The 21,700-nt window shown below is 41.8% G+C and overlaps 3 protein-coding genes across 8 annotated transcripts in view; 1 reads left to right on the top strand and 2 right to left on the bottom strand.

Moving 5' to 3' along the window:
• Positions 1–91: 91 nt before the first annotated feature.
• Positions 92–8,457, bottom strand: LOC117755869 (cleavage and polyadenylation specificity factor subunit 3). Of its 2 annotated transcripts, XM_034576021.1 has the most exons (18): positions 8,260–8,457; positions 8,071–8,134; positions 7,550–7,647; positions 7,258–7,386; positions 6,999–7,176; positions 6,814–6,903; positions 6,559–6,709; positions 6,198–6,373; positions 5,933–6,091; positions 5,607–5,753; positions 5,346–5,498; positions 5,105–5,213; positions 4,766–4,864; positions 4,562–4,656; positions 4,121–4,208; positions 1,111–1,177; positions 892–988; positions 92–796 (listed from the first exon to the last, which is right to left on the bottom strand). In XM_034576021.1, exons 1-18 carry the CDS (start codon positions 8,328–8,330, stop codon positions 695–697), a joined length of 2,073 nt encoding a protein of 690 aa, XP_034431912.1. In that variant the 5' UTR covers positions 8,331–8,457; the 3' UTR covers positions 92–694. The 2 variants fall into 2 exon arrangements, with proteins under 2 accessions (XP_034431912.1, XP_034431913.1); XM_034576022.1 differs by lacking the exons at positions 92–796; positions 892–988 and having other exon boundaries at positions 1,168–1,273; positions 4,099–4,208; positions 8,260–8,399.
• On the top strand, positions 8,407–12,515 carry itgb1bp1 (integrin beta 1 binding protein 1). 3 transcript variants are annotated; one of them, XM_034576026.1, is made up of 7 exons: positions 8,407–8,788; positions 10,682–10,803; positions 11,396–11,474; positions 11,559–11,689; positions 11,776–11,868; positions 12,151–12,300; positions 12,386–12,515. In XM_034576026.1, the coding sequence occupies exons 2-7, from the start codon at positions 10,732–10,734 to the stop codon at positions 12,455–12,457; spliced, it is 597 nt and encodes a 198-aa protein (XP_034431917.1). In that variant the 5' UTR covers positions 8,407–8,788; positions 10,682–10,731; the 3' UTR covers positions 12,458–12,515. The 3 variants fall into 3 exon arrangements, with proteins under 3 accessions (XP_034431917.1, XP_034431918.1, XP_034431916.1); XM_034576027.1 differs by having other exon boundaries at positions 8,614–8,724; XM_034576025.1 differs by having other exon boundaries at positions 8,674–8,790; positions 10,671–10,803.
• Positions 12,516–13,991: 1,476 nt separating this feature from the next.
• Positions 13,992–21,700, bottom strand: part of asap2a (ArfGAP with SH3 domain, ankyrin repeat and PH domain 2a) — a 54,421-nt gene continuing 46,712 nt past the window's right edge. For 2 of the 3 annotated variants that reach the window (XM_034576017.1, XM_034576019.1), the window contains 7 exons: positions 21,336–21,552; positions 20,363–20,515; positions 19,414–19,501; positions 18,808–18,866; positions 18,551–18,630; positions 17,486–17,605; positions 13,992–15,852 (listed from right to left, as the gene is read on the bottom strand). In XM_034576017.1, coding sequence (XP_034431908.1) covers positions 15,778–15,852; positions 17,486–17,605; positions 18,551–18,630; positions 18,808–18,866; positions 19,414–19,501; positions 20,363–20,515; positions 21,336–21,552 — 792 coding nt within the window. In that variant the 3' untranslated portion in view covers positions 13,992–15,777. Of the gene's footprint in view, positions 15,853–17,485; positions 17,606–18,550; positions 18,631–18,807; positions 18,867–19,413; positions 19,502–20,122; positions 20,271–20,301; positions 20,516–21,335; positions 21,553–21,700 lie in introns of those variants that run through there. The other variant, XM_034576020.1, reaches the window with a different exon arrangement.

Below are 21,700 nucleotides of genomic sequence, written 5' to 3'. Positions count from 1 at the left end.
TATTGTTTATTTACCGACATCCTTAGTTATTAATACCAACACTGATTTAATACAGGACGACGGTGACAAAATAATTCACTGGAAACACAGGTTCTTTAAAACCTTTTAGTTCAAATAACAATAAACACAGATTTAGTGCATTTAGAAATTCACAGTTCACATCACAGTTAGAAGTTACCACAACTCATTTCTCACGTCAAACAAAAAGTACAGTGCAGGTACATTTAAATACAGTTAAATTATTAATGAATACACGATAAATAAAAGTGCTTACATGACAAAACAGAACGCTAAAATCTACGAAAAAATAAAGCCTCTCGACAAACGGTAGCTTATTCAGTTCCTTCTCTTACATCATAGATGCTAAGAGTTTATCTCTTAATTTGCAAGAGGCCTATCTCGTCTTTTCAGATTGAATTAAAGTGGGGGGGGAGACGGTTTTCAGGACGTGTACAGGTCAAACAGCTGCATTGTGTCTGATTTGTTTTGTCAAATCACAAATGAGCTACAACTACGGATCCTGACGGTGCAGAAACATGGACGTCAGAGTCATCGATAAGTTAGACACGCTGCTGTGATCCACAGGAGCATTTGTTATGTAGTGTTAAACACAGAAACACAAGCTCCTCGTTAACTTGGTACAAATATTCGTTGTTTTTTTAACGTGTGCTGCTCACTCGTCCAGTCTCCGTCCTCAGATGACCGGGTTGAGGGCGTCGTAGAGCCGCTGCACCGCCAGCTCCACCATCTCTCTCAGCGTGTCGTCCTCTGTGCACTCGTCCTCGTAGCACACCGCCTGAGGAGGCCGGAGGAATTCAGTGAGAGATTCAAAACAATACTGCTACAAATACATTATCTGGGTCTCAGTGTGTCAGGCTGAGAGATTCTCACCCTCGTCTCCAAGCAAATAAGAACCGTCTTCCCGTCGACTGTCACCGAGATGTTTCTACCATCACTGAAATCCACACACTCCTCTCCAAACATGTCCCTAGAGACAAATCACAAAGTTCACAGAAGAAATGTTTGTCAGAAGAAGTCCATTTATTTAAAAATGTTTATATTGTAGACAATGTTATAATCCAGTTGGCACAGATACAGCGTCGCACTCACTGCAGCATGACATCTAGTCGGGCTTGGAAGACGTCCATGTCCATAACAACACTCTGAGTCTCCATGACTGTTAATGAAAAAAACACTGCATTAAGGTTTTGAAGTGTTAGTAAAACAAAAATTGGGTTTACACAGTTCCTGCTGTGAAAGAAAACAATAAAAACTAGGGCTACGTTGTAGCACTAACGGGCCCGAGCACAGGCATTTTCAAGCCTGTTGCAGTTAGTGGAGAGAGCGATCAATGAACAAGCACACGTCTCTGCGTTGCAATGCGTTTTGAGCACTGCGGCAAGGATAAATGCTTCACTTCCTGCGTCCGTCACGCGATGTCGATCTTTGCCTGCTAATTGCTCATTACGGTCCACGCTATCAAATAGCACATCACACTGTGAACATTTTATGTAAATCGAATGATATTTGTAAAACAAAGCTTACTTCCTGTTGCCAGTAGGTGGCGCCATCACTATTATTACCTACAGACTAATATATCTGTTCAAGTAGGGGCTCTGATGTAGCGTGAGCAATTTTGTGTCAATTGGACAATGTTACAACAACTTAATTATCACACTGATCAGTAGGTGGCGCTATGACCCTGAACTAATATTAATATATGGAACTGTTCAGGTCAGGATTGTGATCATAGGCAGTAGTTCGGAGCTGGTTGGATAATACAGAGTGGATTCACAAATTACTTCCTGTTTCATAGCGAATCAGTAGGTGGCGCTATGACACTGAGGAAATATTGACACATAGAGCTGTTCAGGCTTGGTCTCTGATCATGAGACATCAGTTTGGCGGTGATAGGACAATGCACACTGGACTTATGACAACATCGTCTCCTTTGGCGAAGGATGAACCTTCGCCGCACCTCAATGTTTACACGGTTTGAGGAAATGTCACAATTCTGACCATGGTCCAATGACTTGACTGAGCTGTATATTGTAAAGCAGCCAGGAGCAGTGCATCAAAGTAAAAACATGTCACTTCCTGTTGCCAGCAGGTGGCGCTGTGACTAAAAGTACGAAAGTAACTAAAAAGTAACTAAAAGTACGAAAGTAACTAAAAGTAACTAAAAGTACAAAAGTAACTAAAAAGTACAAAAGTAACTAAAAAGTAACTAAAAGTACAAAAGTAACTAAAAGTACAAAAGTAACTAAAAGTACGAAAGTAACTAAAAAGTAACTAAAAGTACGAAAGTAACTAAAAAGTAACTAAATGTACAAAAGTAACTAAAAAGTAACTAAAAGTACGAAAGTAACTAAAAAGTAACTAAAAGTACGAAAGTAACTAAAAAGTAACTAAAAGTACAAAAGTAACTAAAAAGTAACTAAAAGTACAAAAGTAACTAAAAGTACGAAAGTAACTAAAAAGTAACTAAAAGTACGAAAGTAACTAAAAAGTAACTAAAAGTACGAAAGTAACTAAAAAGTAACTAAAAGTAAAAAAGTAACTAAAAGTACAAAAGTAACTAAAAGTACAAAAGTAACTAAAAAGTAACTAAAAGTACGAAAGTAACTAAAAAGTAACTAAATGTGCAAAAGTAACTAAAAGTACGAAAGTAACTAAAAGTACAAAAGTAACTAAAAGTAACTAAAAGTACAAAAGTAACTAAAAGTACGAAAGTAACTAAAAAGTAACTAAAAGTACGAAAGTAACTAAAAAGTAACTAAAAGTACAAAAGTAACTAAATGTACAATGGTAACTAAAAAGTAACTAAAAGTACGAAAGTAACTAAAAAGTAACTAAAAGTACGAAAGTAACTAAAAAGTAACTAAAAGTACAAAAGTACAAAAGTAACTAAAAGTACAAAAGTAACTAAAGGTACGAAAGTAACTAAAAAGTAATTAAAAGTACGAAAGTAACTAAAAAGTAACTAAATGTACAAAAGTAACTAAAAACTAACTAAAAGTACGAAAGTAACTAAAAAGTAACTAAAAGTACAAAAGTAACTAAAAAGTAACTCAAAGTACAAAAGTAACTAAAAGTACGAAAGTAACTAAAAAGTAACTAAATGTACAAAAGTAACTAAAAAGTAACTAAAAGTACTAATATTAATATATGGATGTGTTCAGATCAGGATTGTGATCATAGGTCAGTAGTTTGGAGCTGGTTGGATAATGCAGAGTGGATTTACAAAGTACTTCCTGTTTCATGGCGAATCAGTAGGTGGCGCTATGACACTGAGGAAATATTGACAAATAGAGCTGTTCAGGCATGGTCTCTGATCATGTGACATCAGTTTGGCGGTGATAGGACAATGCACACTGGACTTATGACAACATCGTCTCCTTTGGCGAAGGATGAACCTTCGCCGCACCTCAATGTTTACACGGTTTGAGGAAATGTCACAATTCTGACCATGGTCCAATGACTTGACTGAGCTCTTTTGAGCTGTATATTGTAAAGCAGCCAGGAGCAGTTCTTCAAAGTAAAAACATGTCACTTCCTGTTGCCAGCAGGTGGCGCTGTGATTTTAAGTCAAGATTTCTGTGTAGATGTCATCAGGCCGGGACTCTTGTCTTACATCTCTAGTTTGGAACTCGATTGGAACAAATATGTCAGAGATACAGAACCTCATGTTTTGGTGGCGTGTTTAAATGACACTCATCTCCATATGAAGTTGATCTGATGAAAGCCCTACGACAAGTTCGTCACAGTAAAAATGTGAAAAATGGCGGGCTTCCTGTTGCTTTTCTCCCATGCATCTCTGACCTTTTTTGTTTGTCTTGTCATGATACACCTGGGCTACGATTTTTGTGAAGATCAGTGAAAGCTAACTGAGGGGCTTTTCCTTAGATGGCGCTGTTGAGCCATTTTTCCACGCCCATTTCAAATTACCCCAGAATACAATTACTTTTTGGGGTTTTGAATTCCCTGCAAACTTTGGTAACAATTTGAGCATGTCTAGGCCCTGAAAAAGCCCCAAAAGGGAAATATAAATCCTTCAAAATACAATAGGGCCTCCCACCGGAGGTGCTCGGGCCCTAACTAAAAGCGTGGACAGACAGACCTTTCTGAGCCTTCGGGTTCGACTGCACCTCCAGCACCACAGTGGTGACGGCGTCAGCATACATGTCATTCAGAGGGTTCGCTACCCACTGAAATAAGAGAAATATGGCGTCATTCCTGAGCAAGAAATCTAAGATTTGGAACACATTTAGGAGGAAAATACATTATATTTTGAAGATAAATACATGCAAGCCGAAAATTATTTAATTTGAGCAAACAATTATCTTTTCTGTGATAAATAAATGTATTTGCACGCTCACCTTTATTTATATTATATGTGCAAGAATAACCCCTCTCACTCGTATTGTCTCTTTCTCCCTCAACCTCTCCTCTCAACTTTGCACACACTCCCAACCTGGCACAATTCTGATGAGGCTGTTTAGGGTCCAATTAAATCGCAAGGAGAACTTTTTTTGTAACTTTATTATAACTCCGTACTCACCTCCAGCACCACCATCCCGACCTCGTGAATCAGAGTGACATTTTTAAAAAGCTTCAAAGTGTTCTTCTCAGTTCCGTCCAGCTCTTCCACGTCACCTGAGACAACAAAAAAAGACAGTAAATACGGACTAAACTTAGATAAATTGACATTGAAAACAGTTGAACTTTGCAGAAATGGAACACAACAGATATTTCCAGGTCTCACCAGTGAGGTTCCTCAGGTGGCAGACGAGCAGTGAGTAAGGCCCAGTGAAGGGGATGGCCTGGCTCTGTTTAACCGTGCTCATGGCCAACTCCGTGTATGCTACAAGACAGAGCCCTCAGATCAATACAGCTAACAGCACAGTGCAAAAACTGAGGAGACTGTTGTAAGCTCCCTGGTGCACAATACACATCTATAACAAATTCACACTAGCATCTCTGCAGCTGATCTGTTTCTGATGATCTTATTGGATTTTTCTAGTTTTTTTTTGGTCAGTGCTCAACTTGCAAAAAACTGGAAGCCTCAGGTTGGAGGAGTTTGTGAGAAATGAAAGTGACTTACTGGAAAGGTCGGAGGGATTGAGGATGTGGTAGTTGAAGTTCTTCTTCACCAGTATGCCTGACACCCTCTGACCCTGAGTGCACTTCTTATCCGCCAGAGAGCCCATCACCTGCGAGACGGAGCAAAGTCTGTGTCATTGTCAGGACTGGACACAACATTTTGAAGACAGAAGAAGCACAGAGTGGCTTCAAGCCATTAAAAAGCCTTAATGGAGGAAAGAGAACACAGGTAGTTTGTTGACCTTGGCCAGTTTCTCTCCTCTGAAGTTCAGGGTGACAGCTTCCGTGTTGCGAGGGTTGTGAACTTCGATGTGAACCTGGTCATTATCCTCATACTCTCTGATCAGCGCAGCCTTCAGACGGGCCATCTCGTTCTGCTCCCCGTGGACCAGGATCTGAGAATAAACACGGAGAACTCAAAGTACGGCCAAGAAGCATCAAAGAATTTATATCTATGGGGACAAAAAACAGCACATTTTACACAAAACAAGTGTTTTTCCTACCACGTGCGGGGGTTTGAGCGCCCGGATGAACTCGCTGGTCTGCTGGTAGTCGGTGTGGGCAGAGAAGGAGATGTAGTCCACCGACATCTTCAGCTGCAGCTTCTGTCCCGACATGGTGGTGATCTCCTCCGGCTCAGACATGATGTGCTGCAGCAAACAGACAATAAACACAATGAGCTGCTGTGGCTACACATGATCTATTTCAATAGAATAAAACTAATTTAAGCTTAGATGACATTAAAACTGTTGGACACGAGTGAACCTTTATCCAGGAAACTAGATGAATCTATGTATTTTTAAACACTTCACTGTCGCTGAGCTCTGACCTTAGCGAGTGTTCCCTCCACACAGTATCCGGCGATGATGACGCCGTTTCTCTTATCGGTGCACCAGCTTTCAAAGAGCTCCCTGGACAGGCCGCTCTGCATCATACCAGGAGACGCCATCACCACACTGGGGCCGATGTCATCGAAATGATCCATGCTCTGCGGAGAACACAGTTACAGGTCGGCAGCAGCTTCCAGACACCACATGGAGAAGATACAACATTAACTGAGCCTAAAGAGAGTGATGCACAGTGACAGGCTCTACCTTCAGGTTGCTGATGTGCTTGAAGACAAAAGGGTTGTTGATATTTATGGCCTTGCGGATCTTATCATTCATTGCGTTGACGTAGGTCTGGTACACAGACATGCACTTCTTGGCCAGGGACGAAGCGTAGTAGATGGGAATGTCGTGGAGCTCCGGGTGGTTCTGCCAGTACTCGTCTGGAGGGGAAAACACAGCACAACTTCACAGACTTTCTGAGGCACAGACAAATGATAAAATAAAGATACAAAAGACAAAACCACCTTTAAAAATAAATAAAATTAAATCAGGTTCCATATCTCAAAAGATGAATTTGTAATTTACAGATAAATTCCGGAGCAGGGAGTAGTTCAGGACTTCTCACCCAGGATGAGCAGCAGTTCTTGGGCCCGTCCCAAAGCGAACACGGGGATCAAACAGCGACCTTCTCTGTTGACGATGTCATGCACGGTGTTACAGAACCGGGCTTCACGCTCCTCCCTCTTCTCATGGATGTGGGTGCCATACGTTGACTCCTGCAGAAGGAAAAAAAAGAACAGCATTTATCACATGAAGCTCCATTAAAGAGAGTATTTAATGTGAATTATGAAATTTAAAAAACGAGGCATTTATTGCATACTATGATTAAGATGTCAGGTTTGACACTGGGGATCTCAGCTGCCATCAGATGTCGGTCTTCTTGTCGGGAGAAGTCTCCTGTGTACAGCAGCTGTAGGGGGGAGGATTGCATCATCATCTTAACTAAACTGGTTTCTATGCAGAAACAGAAAATCAAACACACCAGGACGTCCTGTCATTCTGTACCTTGACTCCGGCTATTTCGATCATGAACATGGCAGCTCCCAGCACGTGACCAGCGTGGTAACACCAGAACTTGATTCCAGCAACCTCTTTGACCTCGTGGAAGTTGATGGTCTCGATCTTTTCCATGCTCTCCTCCAGGTCGGACTCGGTGTACAGCATGTCGTCCAAAGAAATGTTGCTGCAATGCATAAAATGATTAAGTTACATCATAATCCAGCAGAGTAGAGAGGCACTTCTGAATACGGACTTCTTCTCCTACCTGACTTTGACATAGTCCGACAGCAGCCAGCGGTAGATGGCCTTGGTGGCATGGGTCATGAACGTCCTGCCTTTAAAACTGGTCTTCTGGAGGAACCAGGGCAGAGCACCACAGTGATCCAGGTGGAAACTAATCAGAGGACACGTACATGAACATCAAATGACACATCACTGCTAGAGTAGAGTAACTCAATTCAACCAACACAGTACAAGCAGATGGACATGTTTCTGTGAGACTGGTGGAGGAAACTACATAAGATGTCTCTCCCCCCCCCGTAAGACTCAAGACTCACTGGCTGATGAGCAGCAGGTCGATCTCAGCTGGGTCGATCAAGTCGATGTAGGGGAGAGCGTCCATTCCCTCCAAGCCCGGGTGGATGCCACAGTCCAGCTGTGAAAATATCATTTGACTTGATTCACCCAGGAAAATCCACACGGTAACACACACCACAGCAGAACAACAATAAACCAAAACAATAAAATCCAACAATAACAGCAGCATGAACAAGGTAACGATGTAAAATTGCATGTTGTGCTCCAACTAACAGGCCAGACCAAATGTATTTCGTACATTTGAAGAACTTTGATCTTAGGGCTGCAACTAACAATTACCTATCTATTAATCTGACTTCTGAATATTGTTTTTATTAATTGTTAATTCTATAAAACCAAAACCCATAAATATTCAGTTTTCAGTTTGATATGCGCCAAATAAAAGCAGCAAATCCAAAAACACAAAACGACGACTCTGTTATCAATCATTGATCATTAACTGATCCACTAATACATTCAGCTTCTATATATTTGTATTTACCATTATTTTCCTCCCTTTGAACTCCAGGATGATGCATGATCTTCCCACTTCCTGACCAGCTCCTCTGCACACGACAAAACACATTTATGAAATTTAATTAACATGCATTGGTTATTTCTGTGGTTCCATGTTGAAGCAGCATTAATAATCTATTCACACAAACACACACACACATATAAATGAACTCACAGCGGACGGATAATAAGCTGATCGCTCTCCTCAGCGGGAACAATCACGTCTACTTTACGTTTCGAAGCCATGATCGATGAATTTAACGCGTTAATTTAAAAGAAACATTATAAAAACACATCCGGTCACAGGTGCTGTTTGTGTGATGAATGAATGAGGGCGAAGACGGCACACTTCCGGTTGGTGCTCCAAAACACCGCCGACGAGAAACCAAGCGCGTGGAGAAAAGCTCCGAGTCATACGTTGGACTGTTTTTTCGAATTCGCGCGATTAAAACAAGGAAATAACGAAGAATTATAAAACCACACGAGACACAACAAACACATATTTTCACTACTCTTCAGACCAACGTGTTATTCCGACACGTACGCAACTTTAACGCAGTTTCTCGTCGGGCTGGATCTGCGTCGCCTTTCAGCGCAGCTGGGTGGAGGCTGCGGGAGAAGCTGCGGAGACTAACCGGAGGCAAACACACAGAGAAACTCCAGATCACAGACCGTGATCACACACAGACACGCGAGCAACACAGGTAAGAGTGTGTGTTGTGTTGGTTTCCACTTCCTGTGTGTGTTTGTGTTCGTTAAAGCCTCCTGAGAAAGTCGCGTTTTAAACCAGAGAGTGAGGTGGGGGGGACATTTAAGGTGGAGCTGGAGAAATTGGGCTTTTTCTCTTCTAGCGGATGGAGGTTAATGAAGGTTAGAGTTTAGCTGAATGTAGAGATGGTTTGATGCTGGTGTTGTACTGGTGTCATGGAGGCTGTGGTGTTTGAACGATCCCCCCAGTACAGAGCTGGGATCCACGGTAAAGAAACACCTCCATCTCTAAACCTCCATCTCTAAACCCTGCTGTTCCTCTGATGGAGGTGGGAGAAGTTCATTGGCTGCAGGTGTAGAACATATAAACTTGTTTAATCGAGGCCTCTCTTCAGTTTCACTTTATTTTGCATTGCGACAAATCCCAACACACGTGATCTCAAAGGTAGTTTGTGTAGTTTGTGACTTGTCTTACTTTATAATAGAGAAATGCAAGAAGCAAAAAGTTGGCTCCTTTTCAATGGGAGGAGACGTCTGGTAGAAGGGTTGTGTGGTCGTAGTGAGAAGAGAGAGAGAAGGAAGAAGAGAGAGAGAAGAAAGAAGAGAGAGAGAAGAAGAAAGAAGAGAGAGAGAAGAAGAAAGAAGAGAGAGAGAAGAGAGAAGAAGAAAGAAGAGAGAGAGAAGAAGAAAGAAGAGAGAGAGAAGAAGAAAGAAGAGAGGGAGAAGAAAGAATAGACAGACAACAAGAAGAAAGAAGAGAGAGAAGAACGAAGGGGGGGAGAGAGAGAGAGAGAAAAGAAAGAAGAGACAGAGAAGTGAAGAACAAAGAGAGAGAGAGACCATCATATCCGTTATATCACTCCTACACTCAACCACAACATGAAGAATCATCATCTGAACCAGCTCTTTCCGATCAAACTTCAATATTTACTCAATATTTATCACAAGCACCCTGCTGGTATATAGGTCATTCAAATCTGTGTTTATTGTTGTTATATGGTTATTATTAAGTTATATTATCATATTATATATGTTCGTATATTATATTATCTGACTCCAGATGTGGAATTGGGGACTTGTGGAAATAGTCAAGTTAAAACTGAAGCAAACTCATCCATGAAACGTTTAACAACTTCTTTCACAAAACAAAAGTAAGGTCATTTGAAACTGAAAGTAAAACATCAAAAATGTCTTTGATTCAGTGTCTTCAAAGCCTAGTTGTTTTGGGCAGCACTGTTTTTGAAATATCGAAACAAGAACAAAACAGGAAATCACAAGAAAAAGCAATTTGATTCAAACATATTTAAAAAGATGTTATTTTACAGAATAAACAATGCAGAAAAGATGTATTTAGATTTAGATTTAAAAAATCTGTTTTATTTTCGACATAATTTTGAAAGTTCTATCTGGATGTATTTGTGTTTTTGTTTGTTTTTGGTTAAACTGTAAAATACGGAGCACACATTACATTTCTTTGTCTTAAGGGTTTTTTGGAATCATTGCACATTTTTTAAATATATAACAGCCGATAAATCTCGGTTTTGGAAAAGTTTTACTCCTGAATATTGGTACTGTCCTTGACCTCAAAAGCCCCTTTGGCTCAGCTCTAGTATTATTATTGTGTGTTTGTGTTTTCAGAATGAGTAAAGCTTAAATAACACTCTATAATTCATATGCTGTGAGAGGCTGTGCAGCTGTCACAGACACATTAAGAGCAAACAGAGGATCATAGCTAAAAGAATTGTTACGCTGAAGGTCTACACTCTCATTTAGCCGTTATTAAAAATGCAGTCTATGCTGTGTTTCACAATCAATTATTCATCACCTCGGCTGAGATGTGAGAGGGCGGCTCTGTCTGGTTTTTAACACTGTGGTCCGCGGTGATCCAGGTCAGTGGGGGGGGGGCTTGGAGGCCTCGATGGTGTCGTCATGGTGAAGGATGTTCCGGAAAGTCAAGAAGCGCCACAGCAGCAGCAGCTCGCAAAGCAGCGAGATCAGCACTAAGAGCAAGGTACAGTAAGAGACACACACACACACACACACACACACACACACACACACACACACACACACACACACACACACACACACACAAAGAATCATTAGCTGTTTTCATAAATGAACTTTAGACATTTTACATCAGTGTTTTTCACATAAACACCAGCCTCGGCCCGTATCACCAAAAGCTCTCGAAGTTCCAACTTCTGAAGATACTATGACCCGGATGACTGAGAATCTCCTCTTGAATCTCGTTGTGTTTCCAAGTAGACATTCTTCATCAGCGTCTTCCTCATGCTCGGCTCCCCTTTTTCATCCTGAGACATTTGTATTCTTCCAGGTTTGCGTCCGTCGTGTGTTAGAAACATCACCAACACACCAATTTTCCAGAAATGTTCCTGCTTTACACATAGACATTTTAAAGACATTTTACCAGGGAGCTGGCAGGAAAAGTTACTCAGAAATTGTCCCGAGCAACTGACTCGGACATTTGTATCCTCACATATCAGCTCCTCCGGCAAATTTCAGGAACATATCTGGACTTCGGTGCGGGTCTGAACGCAGGTACTGTCTTCTTACCTGCTCTTGTTTGGGTCTCTCTGCAGTCTGTAGATTCTAGTTTGGGGGGGCTCTCCAGATCGAGCACGGTCGCCAGCCTCGACACAGACTCCACCAAGAGCTCAGGTCGGTCATCAGACACATTTTACTCCCCTTCTCCTCCTGCTATGCACTTTTCTTCTTTAACCAACTCGTCGTCTGACACTTCAGGTAACAGTGCGTCTGACGCGTGTGCTGAGTTCCGGGTGAGGTACGTGGGAGCCATCGAGAAGTTACAGTTTGACATGAGCAGGACGCTGCAAGAGCCTCTGGACCTCATCAACTACATCGACGCAGCTCAGGTGAGAAGAGACAGAGACTGTGATGGAGTAACGATGCTTCCAGAGACAGAGACAGACTGATTTACACATTCTGCTCCGTCTCTCAGCAAGACAGAAAGCTGCCGTTTGTGCCCGGAGAGGAGGACATGATTCTGGGAGTGTCCAAGTACGGCGTCAAAGTGGCCTCACTGGACCAGTGTGTGAGTAGCAGCACAACACGTAAAAGTGATCGAAGACTCATCAATGGAGTCAAACTGCATGGTTCAGGAAATTCAGCATCATTGACGCAAATATTTCAGTGATTCCCCCGACGTTCCCTCCACTTCCTTGGACATAATCCAGTGTTGAACCAAAATGTTTGCATCAATTACATCTGAAACCACATTGGCTGAAAACGATTACCTCTCTTGACCATGTAGCACAATCCAAGAAATGTATTCTGTATCTTATGAGTCACTGATGGAGTGTTTTCCCTCGGCCAGGACGTGCTGCATCGTCACCCTCTGTACCTGATCGTACGTATGCTGTGTTACGACGATGGCCTCGGCGCCGGGAAGAACCTCCTGGCTCTCAAAACCACTGACCCGCAGCAGGAAGAGTGCAGCATCTGGGTGTACCAGTGCAGCAGCTCCGTGAGTGGGACCGAGTGCAAAGTGAAACAGTGACACAAACAAAGATTTAAGGTTATTAAACAAGAATCTTCATTTGTCCGAACAGGAGCAGGCTCAGTCCATCTGCAAAGTGCTGTCGGCTTCTTTTGACTGCGCTCTGACGTCCGACAAGTCCTGAGGTCAGGGACACGGACCAGTGCCGAGATCTGTCCAGGAACAATCCCAGCAGCTGACAATAAGGAAACCAGCAAACCTGCAGTTTGTTTTTTAAACATGTGACCATTTCCCTTTTCACCCAACTTTTCCATGATTTTGTTCACAGAGGTTAAAGGCTCAGTGCGTAAGATTTAGCTTAGAGGGAACTATTGGCAGAAATTGAATATAAACTTATCCTGTGTTTCATCTAAATTGTGGAGAGGGGTATTCAGCTGCCACATGAAACTTCACCACTAGATGTCACTAGATTTTACACACTGAACCTTTAAGTGCAGGGTAAATCTGCTCTGCTGCTCTTTGTTAGTTTTCATGATTCAAGCCGTTGATTCGATGGCAGAGTCTCGTTCAGCCTCATTCCCTCCTTTCTCCATTTGAGACAAATCCTCAGTGAATTTGTCGTAATCATTTCCCCTGGAATTAGCTTCCTTTACCTCACCTCTTCCTTTGACCTTTCAAAATAAAGTTTGGAAAGGAGGGAAATGGTTGCATTAAAAAAAACAAAAAATGTTGGAGGACAGTGCAGTTTTTTGTTTGGGAAAGGTAAACGCCTCATATTTATATAAATGACGGTACATGATGCTGCAACACATCTCCACCTAGGTGTGTCAGCATGTGATGATTCATGGGAGACATTCAAACTTGACGGTACACACGGTATTTATGAGCCACAGTTTGTTTCTCTTCACGTGGAAACCTCTAGATCCCTTTGGAGGTTTTAAATCTTTTTGTGTCTTTGTGTTTAAACAACAGTGTCGGTACAACAGCGGTCAGCATTTCTTAATAAATTTGGTTTTGTGCGCATTTTTTTTATTTCCTCTTGTTTAAAATCTCTTTGTACCAAAAGCTTGATGTATTTTCTGACTTGTTTTTTTACATCTGATACCAGAGAAACCTGAATGGGCTGTAAAAAACCATCAGAAAGATTTAGGAGCAACAAAAAAGTGTTTACATTCGTGGCACAAACTGGACATCACTTAGGACATGTACTCCTCCTGTTCACCTCATTCCAGTTGAGCTTGGGTTATGAAATGTATTTGATCTGGTACAATAAAAGAGAGGAAGTTTTGTATTTGAAGTATTTTACTGATTAAAATGTCCTTTCTCCTTTTGATGTTAGTGTTGTCTTTACTTTTTAATGTATAATATTTTTTCCCACCCTTAATCATGAAGTGGTTTTATTAAAGAAATACTTTTCTTTTCACATTTTCCTTCTGCTTTCTAAAATGTGGATGCAGTAATGCGGAAATACCGCCCAACAGAGGGAGCTCATGTTTCATCATCTATCTTTGACTTGAGATTCACACCAGTTAAACTGTTTATACTTACCAATACTAATAAATACTTTAATATGAGTCCATTAGTTTAAGTAGTTTTGTGCATTAAGGTCTTAAGACTCAAATATCCTCAAATAAAGAAATCAATTATTTACTAGAACTAGGAATCATTTGCATAAATTGACCACAAACTCATTTAACACTCAGACCAGTCAGACCAAATCATCGTATTATTTCATATTTTATTATTCCAGTTTCATTTTCCCATTTTCTTCCACAACAGAGTTAAGAGTCGACGCAGTGATCCACAGACAGTTAATGAGAATGAACTGATGAGGGTATTTTCCCAGCAGTGAGTGTGTTTGTGTTCTGAGTGCGCGCACACACACACAGGTCCAGCTGAGGTCACATCTGTAACTGCTCATCACCACAGTGCATTAAAAAGACATTCACTGCCCACGCTAACTCTGCTCTTTACATTTAAATATCAACAAAACCAAACCAAACATATTTACATGAATAGGTTATTAAATCTTCCTGTTTCCAGTGAGTTCATATTAAACACGATGAAGAGAGCGAGTGAATCAGCTCAGTGATTCACACGCTTCTCTTCTTGTCATTCACAAATCCATGGAAGGCTCGATATCAACATTATGAACAGAAAGAAAGTTGCTCTGCAACCAAAGTTAATTACATTGTGTGTTTTATATTTATTTAATAACACTATAGATCAACTAATCTTTCTACATTATAGAACCCCGGTTATGTACAAGTATGAGAAGCTTAAGATGTGGGAAGGACATTCTTCTCTGTGTGTGGTTGTAGAGAGCGTCAAAATAAAAATTAAAAAATCAGCATGTTGGAGCGTTAGTGCGCTAAAAGACAAGAGGAAGCAACAGAAGTCACAGCCAACTTCTGCTTTTCACCACATTCCCTCGATTTTTCTTCTTTAATTTCCTCTTTCTTCAATATTCTTGAATACTGTCATCTTCAGTTTATTCTGTGCAGCCGACACACACACTCCCTCTTTCTCTAATAAGGCAGATGTCAGGTGAAGACAGCCTGAGGTGTCAGACTGGACATGAAGGTAATTACTGGCTGTTGCTGCGGCTCCAGTCACTGTCATCATTTGACCCAAAGAAGCTCGGCAGGAAGAAGTGTTGCTGTTGGATATTTTCCTAAAATAGCTCAGGCAGAAAAGAGGGAGGAAGACGTGTGACGTAGAATTCATGTGCAGCTCTCTCACTCTACACACACGTGGGGGGGAGAAAGCATCTTCTCCCAGAGCAGCTGAGGTGAAGGCTTTTCTTTACATGCAGCACTTTAATGTCTCTCTATGAAAACAGGGACAGGGAGGATAGCGCCCCCTGGGTGCAGCTTCGAGCATATTCTGGGGTTTAACTTAGCACCATTAGAGAAACCTCCACACAGGAGGGCTACTACACCTAGAAGCAGGTGGGCTTTTATAAAATCACACATGCACGGAGGTGGAATGTAAGCATGTCGTCTACGTTCACTCTTACAGTCGTTAGTTAAAGTTAAGATACATTGCTGGAGTCTTCACTGGTACATTTGCAGAAAAACGGGAGAAAAGAACTCTGTACACAACCTTCATCATGTCACGTCGTCTTATGTTGTAGCAGGGATAAAGACAAGAAAGTGCATTTATTGCGAGAGGCCGTTCACTACAATCATAAAGAGTTTTTTTTGAATTTTAAGAGTCTGTCTCAGAAACATTAACAGCAAGCATTAAAATCCACGACACTGACACTTGCTGGCCCGTGTGTGTGTGCTACCGCTGAAATGACGGCCACACAAATTTGCAGCTAAGGTAATGGATCAGCAACGCTTCCTCAAGCACGCCGATGATGCTGATGATGATGATGCCGATGATGTCGACAAACAAACACTGGGATGATGGTGGGTTGGTGGGTGTCGACAGACACAGGCAGCGGGTGGAGGTGGGACGCTGCGTCCTGGGACACTTCCTGAGACCCAGTGTGATCTTTCAGTCAGCGATGAAGTGCACAAACGTGACCGGGAAGGCTCCTCTTCTCATTGGATCACCTTCGATGTGGCCCAGCTAGAAGAAGGAAGACAGAGGTGAAAGGTCAGAGGGCAGATACAAACCAAAATCCTGGATTTTAAGGGTGGTATTCACTTTTTTGGGAAAGTCTTATTTCACCAGGACACCAAAACATTTTACTACTCTGTAGTGATGTATATGTTACCTTAAGCACATATACATCACTAAAACACAACAAAACACTGGGACTAGCTAAAACAAAAAACTGTTCATTTAAATTTTTTGTTGAATGATTCCATAATGATTCTAAATGTTGTGTATGGAGTTAAGATTAAAATGGTAGAGTCAGAGGTAATGAAATAAATGTCTACATGGTTTTTAAATGACTTAACATAACACGCTGAAAAGGTTATTTCAGTCAAAAAGGTTTAACACATTTATGTCGTAAGATCAAAATAATTATTTTATTTCAAATATCATTTAAAGCAATTGAAGTTTTTATGATGAAGTCTAATTGTATTTTTGCAACCTGATTTAGGTCAAATTGCAATAACCAGATCAAAATAAAACAAATTAGAACTGAATCTAAATTGAATTAAATTTGAATTGAGAAATCAGTGTCAACATCCATCTCTACTAAACACCATCTAAAACTATGAGGGTCTAAATCACAACCACTATCTCAGTAATATATTTTAAATGAATTTACTGTACGATATTACCTTAAGGGAAGAGAGTACTTATTTATGTCCATTAAGGCTTTTTAAACGTCTTCTACACCTGGAAAAAAAAGCTAGGACATGTTTCTGCTCTGAAGAACAAAATACAGAATAACAAGCAATGGTTTTATGAAGTGTTGATCCAGGCTGGTCTGGATACAACTGACAACGCACAAGAGATAAAAGTCATGTTATCAACCAGGCGTCTTCACTGGAGTGTGGAGGACGAAATGTTGAAGTGATATTCAGGTTTGGTTTGGTTTGGTTTAAATCAGGGAAAACAAGCAATATCCATGTGTGTCAGGAACAGAGTGACACAAACTCAGTGCAGATTAAGTTTACTTTGTCGAGCTCGGGTTCAGAGATAAAAACTGGAATCCTGTCAGGTTCAGGTCGGGTTTGGCTACTTTTCTCTTGGGCTTAGAAAGAGTTTGGACAGAAAAATGCTGCCCGAGCTGCACTCTTGTTTAACATACAACAAAACACCCTTCTGTCTTTTTACGTTGATACTCAAAGTAACATAATAATCCAATTAAGCGCCACAGTGACTTCATCTCCTATTTGTACGGTGCCTTCATTTCAGTACGAGAAACACAGAAGGGGTGATAACGCAGAGAGGAAGCGTGGAGGACGGGACCTCGGGGGACACGGGGTCTGTACAGGGCCACAGAGAAAGAGATTGACTAAATACGGTCATATCTGCCGAGGTGGCTCCGAGGAAAACAAGCCACAGCTGGTCGGTGTTCACACAAGGGCTCCACAGAGGAAGCAACAGCAGGCGGGAAAAGAGAAGGAGGACGAGGAGGAGGCGGTGCGGGATAAGGGCCAGAACAAGGTCACGACTTTTTTTTTGCTGTGAGCCACCGTGGTTGCTTAGCGCTGGTAAAAACAGGACCACAGTGGGAAAAGAGACACTCATGTAATCTCATGTAAAAGAAACCAGTAGTGTGAGTCTACAGCGTGATACTGACCCACCACTCCTGGTCCTCCTCTCCATCCACCACGATCACCTCGCCCTCGGAGAACGTCAGCTCGTCCGGGTTGTCGGCCGCACAGTTGTAGATGGCCTTCACTCGCTTCGGCCTCTGCTTCTGTGAAACAAATCAAAGCTTTTAATAAGTGTGAGAAGAAAATGTTGACAACTGTCCACAACACATGCAGCAACACAATCGTGGTTGATTCTGTCTCACTTTGACTTTTGTTTCTGTCTCTTTTTCACCATATTTAAGATGTTTAACTTGTATTATTGGGATTTAGGGACAAGTTCCACTGAGAAAAGTGTCTTTGCTGTATATTGTCTGCGGGGTGCTGGATGTTGTATAGTTTGTAAATTCCTCTCGGACAAACGTGTGCCTTTTTAAGGTTGAATGACCAAACTTTGTTTTGTCTTCTCTAACTAAAGTAACTGGAACAGATGCGCTCACAACAACAGGAACATTTCCGGAACATTCAAGCATCTTCTATATGAATCACACCTCTTTTTCATATATGTATACATTTTTGAGTTTTTTTTCAGTTTCGTGTACGTTGCACGAAACGTCATCGACCCGCTTGTGTATTTTCCGGACATTTTACTATGGGGGTGGCAGAAAAAAAAAATATTTCCTTGTGAACAGCCTTTCCAGAGAATGTCGTGTCATGCAACTGAGAAAAAGTCACCAAATGAAGACAAAAAGGAAAACCTGCTATAATCCTGACAAAATGAAAATAAATGCAATCAGTTACTTTTTCTTAATTTCCACCTTAAAAATCTTAAAAACAGATTTACACAACCAGCTTCCCTCCAGAAACTGAATGAATCTTTGCATGAGAACAGAGTGAGAGTACAGGAAGGATATTTACTGCTTAAGTCGACACTGGAAACACTGAGACAATAGGTGGACCCTACACAGGAGGAAACCGCACAACCCCAGCAACGGCATGAAGCACGACTCGTTAAATCAGCAGCCGATGATTCAGTGAAACAGTACCAATGAATAAGCACTTTACACGCTGCAGTATCTGGACGATAATGAGGGGAAGCATGAGGCACTCACTGGGTAGGCCTTCCTCGGCATGGGGGCTGGCGGCAGGGACTGACCTATGGAGTTCTGGGGGCATCCTGGCACTTCCTTAGCTGGAACAGGAAGAGGAAATTATATCACGCAGGCAACAACTGAACTTTCCACAATTTCCACAGAAGAAACAGGATTTGACAGATTGTGAAACAACATGTGTGAACTTTACGGAGACACTGAACAGACGCAGATTTGACCTGAGGTGATTTTTTCCCTCTCTTATGCTCATCTCTCACCTGGTCTCTCGATGGACTGGGTTCGATTTAGAGGTCCTCTGTTGAAGCTTTTATCGTTGCTGAAAAATACAAAGAATGTAAAAAAAAAAAACACGTGTCCCCATTATTAAAGTAGCGGTCACATAAAGACACAGTAAAGTGTCCAGCTCTCGGAGACGCCGCAGCAGATTTATTGAAGCACTATCAGCCCTGTGGGGAGATAAAAAAGGAAAAAAAAGGGGCGACTGGGGAGGAGAGTTATTGCTCCTCTGGCTCGACACGGAGTTTAGCCTCAGAGCTAATGAAGTAGCTAAACAGCAGCCGTGTGAGCTCATTCCTCTTGAGGAAACAAAACAGCACATTGCGAGACAAGAGTTCACAACAGCAAGATACACAACCCTGAGGAAATACATGATTTCCCTGTGTGTGTGTGTGTGTGTGTGTGTGTGTGTGTGTGTGTGTGTGTGTGTGTGTGTGTGTGTGTGTGTGTGTGTGTGTACTGAAATATATGAATCTATTGTCCTCTGGTGTAAGATAATGAAGCTGTGGAGTCACCGCTCAACTCTTTTTGTACACGGTGATATTTTTCTTACGGCTGCAGACACACATGCAGTTTTATTTTCTTACCCAGCAGGAGATTTGGGTGGTGCCGCTCTGGACCCCGGGGGCCCCTGGCCTGATTTGGACTGTAAGTTCAAAGGAGGAGGACCCAGAACTAGAACACATAGTCACACACCAGAGTTATTTTCATCTGGTTCATATCATCATCATCATTATTAATATTATTATACTTATTATCATTCACATAAAATATACTTGCAAAATTGCCAATAAAGAATCAATCATTACATCACTTAGCACCTTATTAGCAACACCTGTACAACTGCCTATTCATGCAACTATACAACCAGTCGGTCATGTGGCAGCAGTTCAATATTTAAAATCATACATGTAAAAAATGTGATCTCATTGATTTTGACCGTGATGCAGTTCCTAAACCCGCAGACCTACAGGGATTTTCACAAAAACAGGCTCTCGAAAAAAAGAGGACAACTTGAACTTCAACAACTTGACACTGATTTAAAACCGGCCCTGTCCAGTATGAGCATGATGTTCCTAATAATATGCTCAGTGAGTGTAAATCATCATCATCCAATCATATTTGATACAATTACCCTTTAAAGGGTTGCTGAGTAATTATGTTATTATAAATCATTATCAAATTGTTAAAATGATCTTAGAATAAATAAATGAACAGATTCAATTGAGAAACAAAGGTACGCTACAAATATTTCTGTTTGTGTGCACATATTAGATTTGAATGATTGTTAGTGTGTCATTTGTTTGAATTCAACCTGTGTAAATAAATAATAAACAAACCCAGCACCTGCAGAGAAATGACATATGTGCATATGTCTCCAAGATTTGAATGTTTAGCAGAGCCCATTAAAAACTGGAATATTTACATCTTCTTTACAGAGGCATTTATGAGAGGATCAACTTTGAATCCATGATTGCTTTTACTTAGAAACTGGTTAAGTTTGAGAGGGAACAATGGGTGGAGGTCTCTCCATACCTCCAGTCGAGGTGAGTCTCAGAGGCGGGACAGGAGGATGCATGTTGGGGGGGTCTGAGGACGACCTTTGTCGCCCCACCAGGTCTAAAGGACCGGGCTTCCAGCTGCCGGACGCTGACGACTGAATGATCCCACCCAGACCGGATAACTGGACTAAGAGAGAGAGAGAGATTATTAATAGGGAAGAGAGAGAGAGTGCCTCACATTGCCCGAACCAGCGTCCAGCCGTCCACTTTAAAAGCCGTTTCTATTTGAGTGTAATCGAGAAGGACATTAAATGGGGAGAGGGAATGTGCAGAATGTCAAGGCTGGTGAGGTGAGCAGCTGGTTGTTTCTCCTCCGCTCTCTTGGCCGCACTCCAGGCGACCACTAATGTTATTAAAGATCGAATGCGGTGGACTTGTCACAAGTCGTTTTGCCGAAAGAAATAACTTCCCCTTTCCCTAAGCACATACACACAAAATTTTATGAGAAAAGGTTCCAGATTGTTTTTTCTTCAAACACTATCACACCTTTTTAAAACAACTGTGTTTTCATGAAGTTCAGCTCGGTGTCACAAACTGCTTCTGTCCAACATGAAAATAAATCCTGCCCTTTAGACCTGAGATCATTTGACTGGATGAGACCAACTCTTCCTGGTGAAGAGGTCAGAAACTCTCTGGGCAGGCGGCCTGTCCATCTTTTCTCTGCCTCTGTACCCAGAGACATCTGTGGCGTTAGAACAGGTCAAAATGTCACTCACATCCGCAGAGTCATTTACATAAAGGCCATGGCAACCAGCAGCACAAGGGGAAAGGAGACTTCACAGATACTGTAGAGGTAAAGGAGGATGTTCCTCTGAGGCAGATTTTAGTTCACTTCCACAGGGCAAAGACGTCAGACCCAGTTTCTCAGATTTAAGATTTCATTAAATCTACAATCTACATTGGCCTTCCACTCTTCTATCTCTGGTGCTGCTGTGTCTGACCCTTACCCAGGTTTCTCGGGGGCAAGGGCGGAGCGGAGGTGGTGGCGTTCTGACTCTGGTTGTTGTTGAGGATGGTGCCGTAGGTTTCGTTGTTCACCAGGCTGGGCATGTAGCCGCGCTGTTTGTCCTTGGAGAGGGCGTCGCGGCCTCCGGGGCCCAGGGTGGAGTTACTGCTCGGGGTGTAACAGCTGACCGGTCGCTCGTCTCTGCGATGAGGACTGGGCTGCAAGGACATCAGAGGGTCAGTGTGGGTCAAAGGTCAAATATACAGTGTACACATGTGAGATTTGTGATTGCACAATTTGAGACCGAACAGGTCAGACGTGGTTCATCAGATTTGTGGTTCTGCCATCTTTGGTCTTTTCCTCTCG

Source organism: Hippoglossus hippoglossus, chromosome 22, assembly GCF_009819705.1.
Source record: "Hippoglossus hippoglossus isolate fHipHip1 chromosome 22, fHipHip1.pri, whole genome shotgun sequence".
Classification (NCBI taxonomy): Eukaryota; Metazoa; Chordata; class Actinopteri; order Pleuronectiformes; family Pleuronectidae; genus Hippoglossus; species Hippoglossus hippoglossus.
The sequence above is the reverse complement of the archived record's forward strand: the minus strand, read 5'-3'. Positions and strand labels throughout refer to the sequence as shown.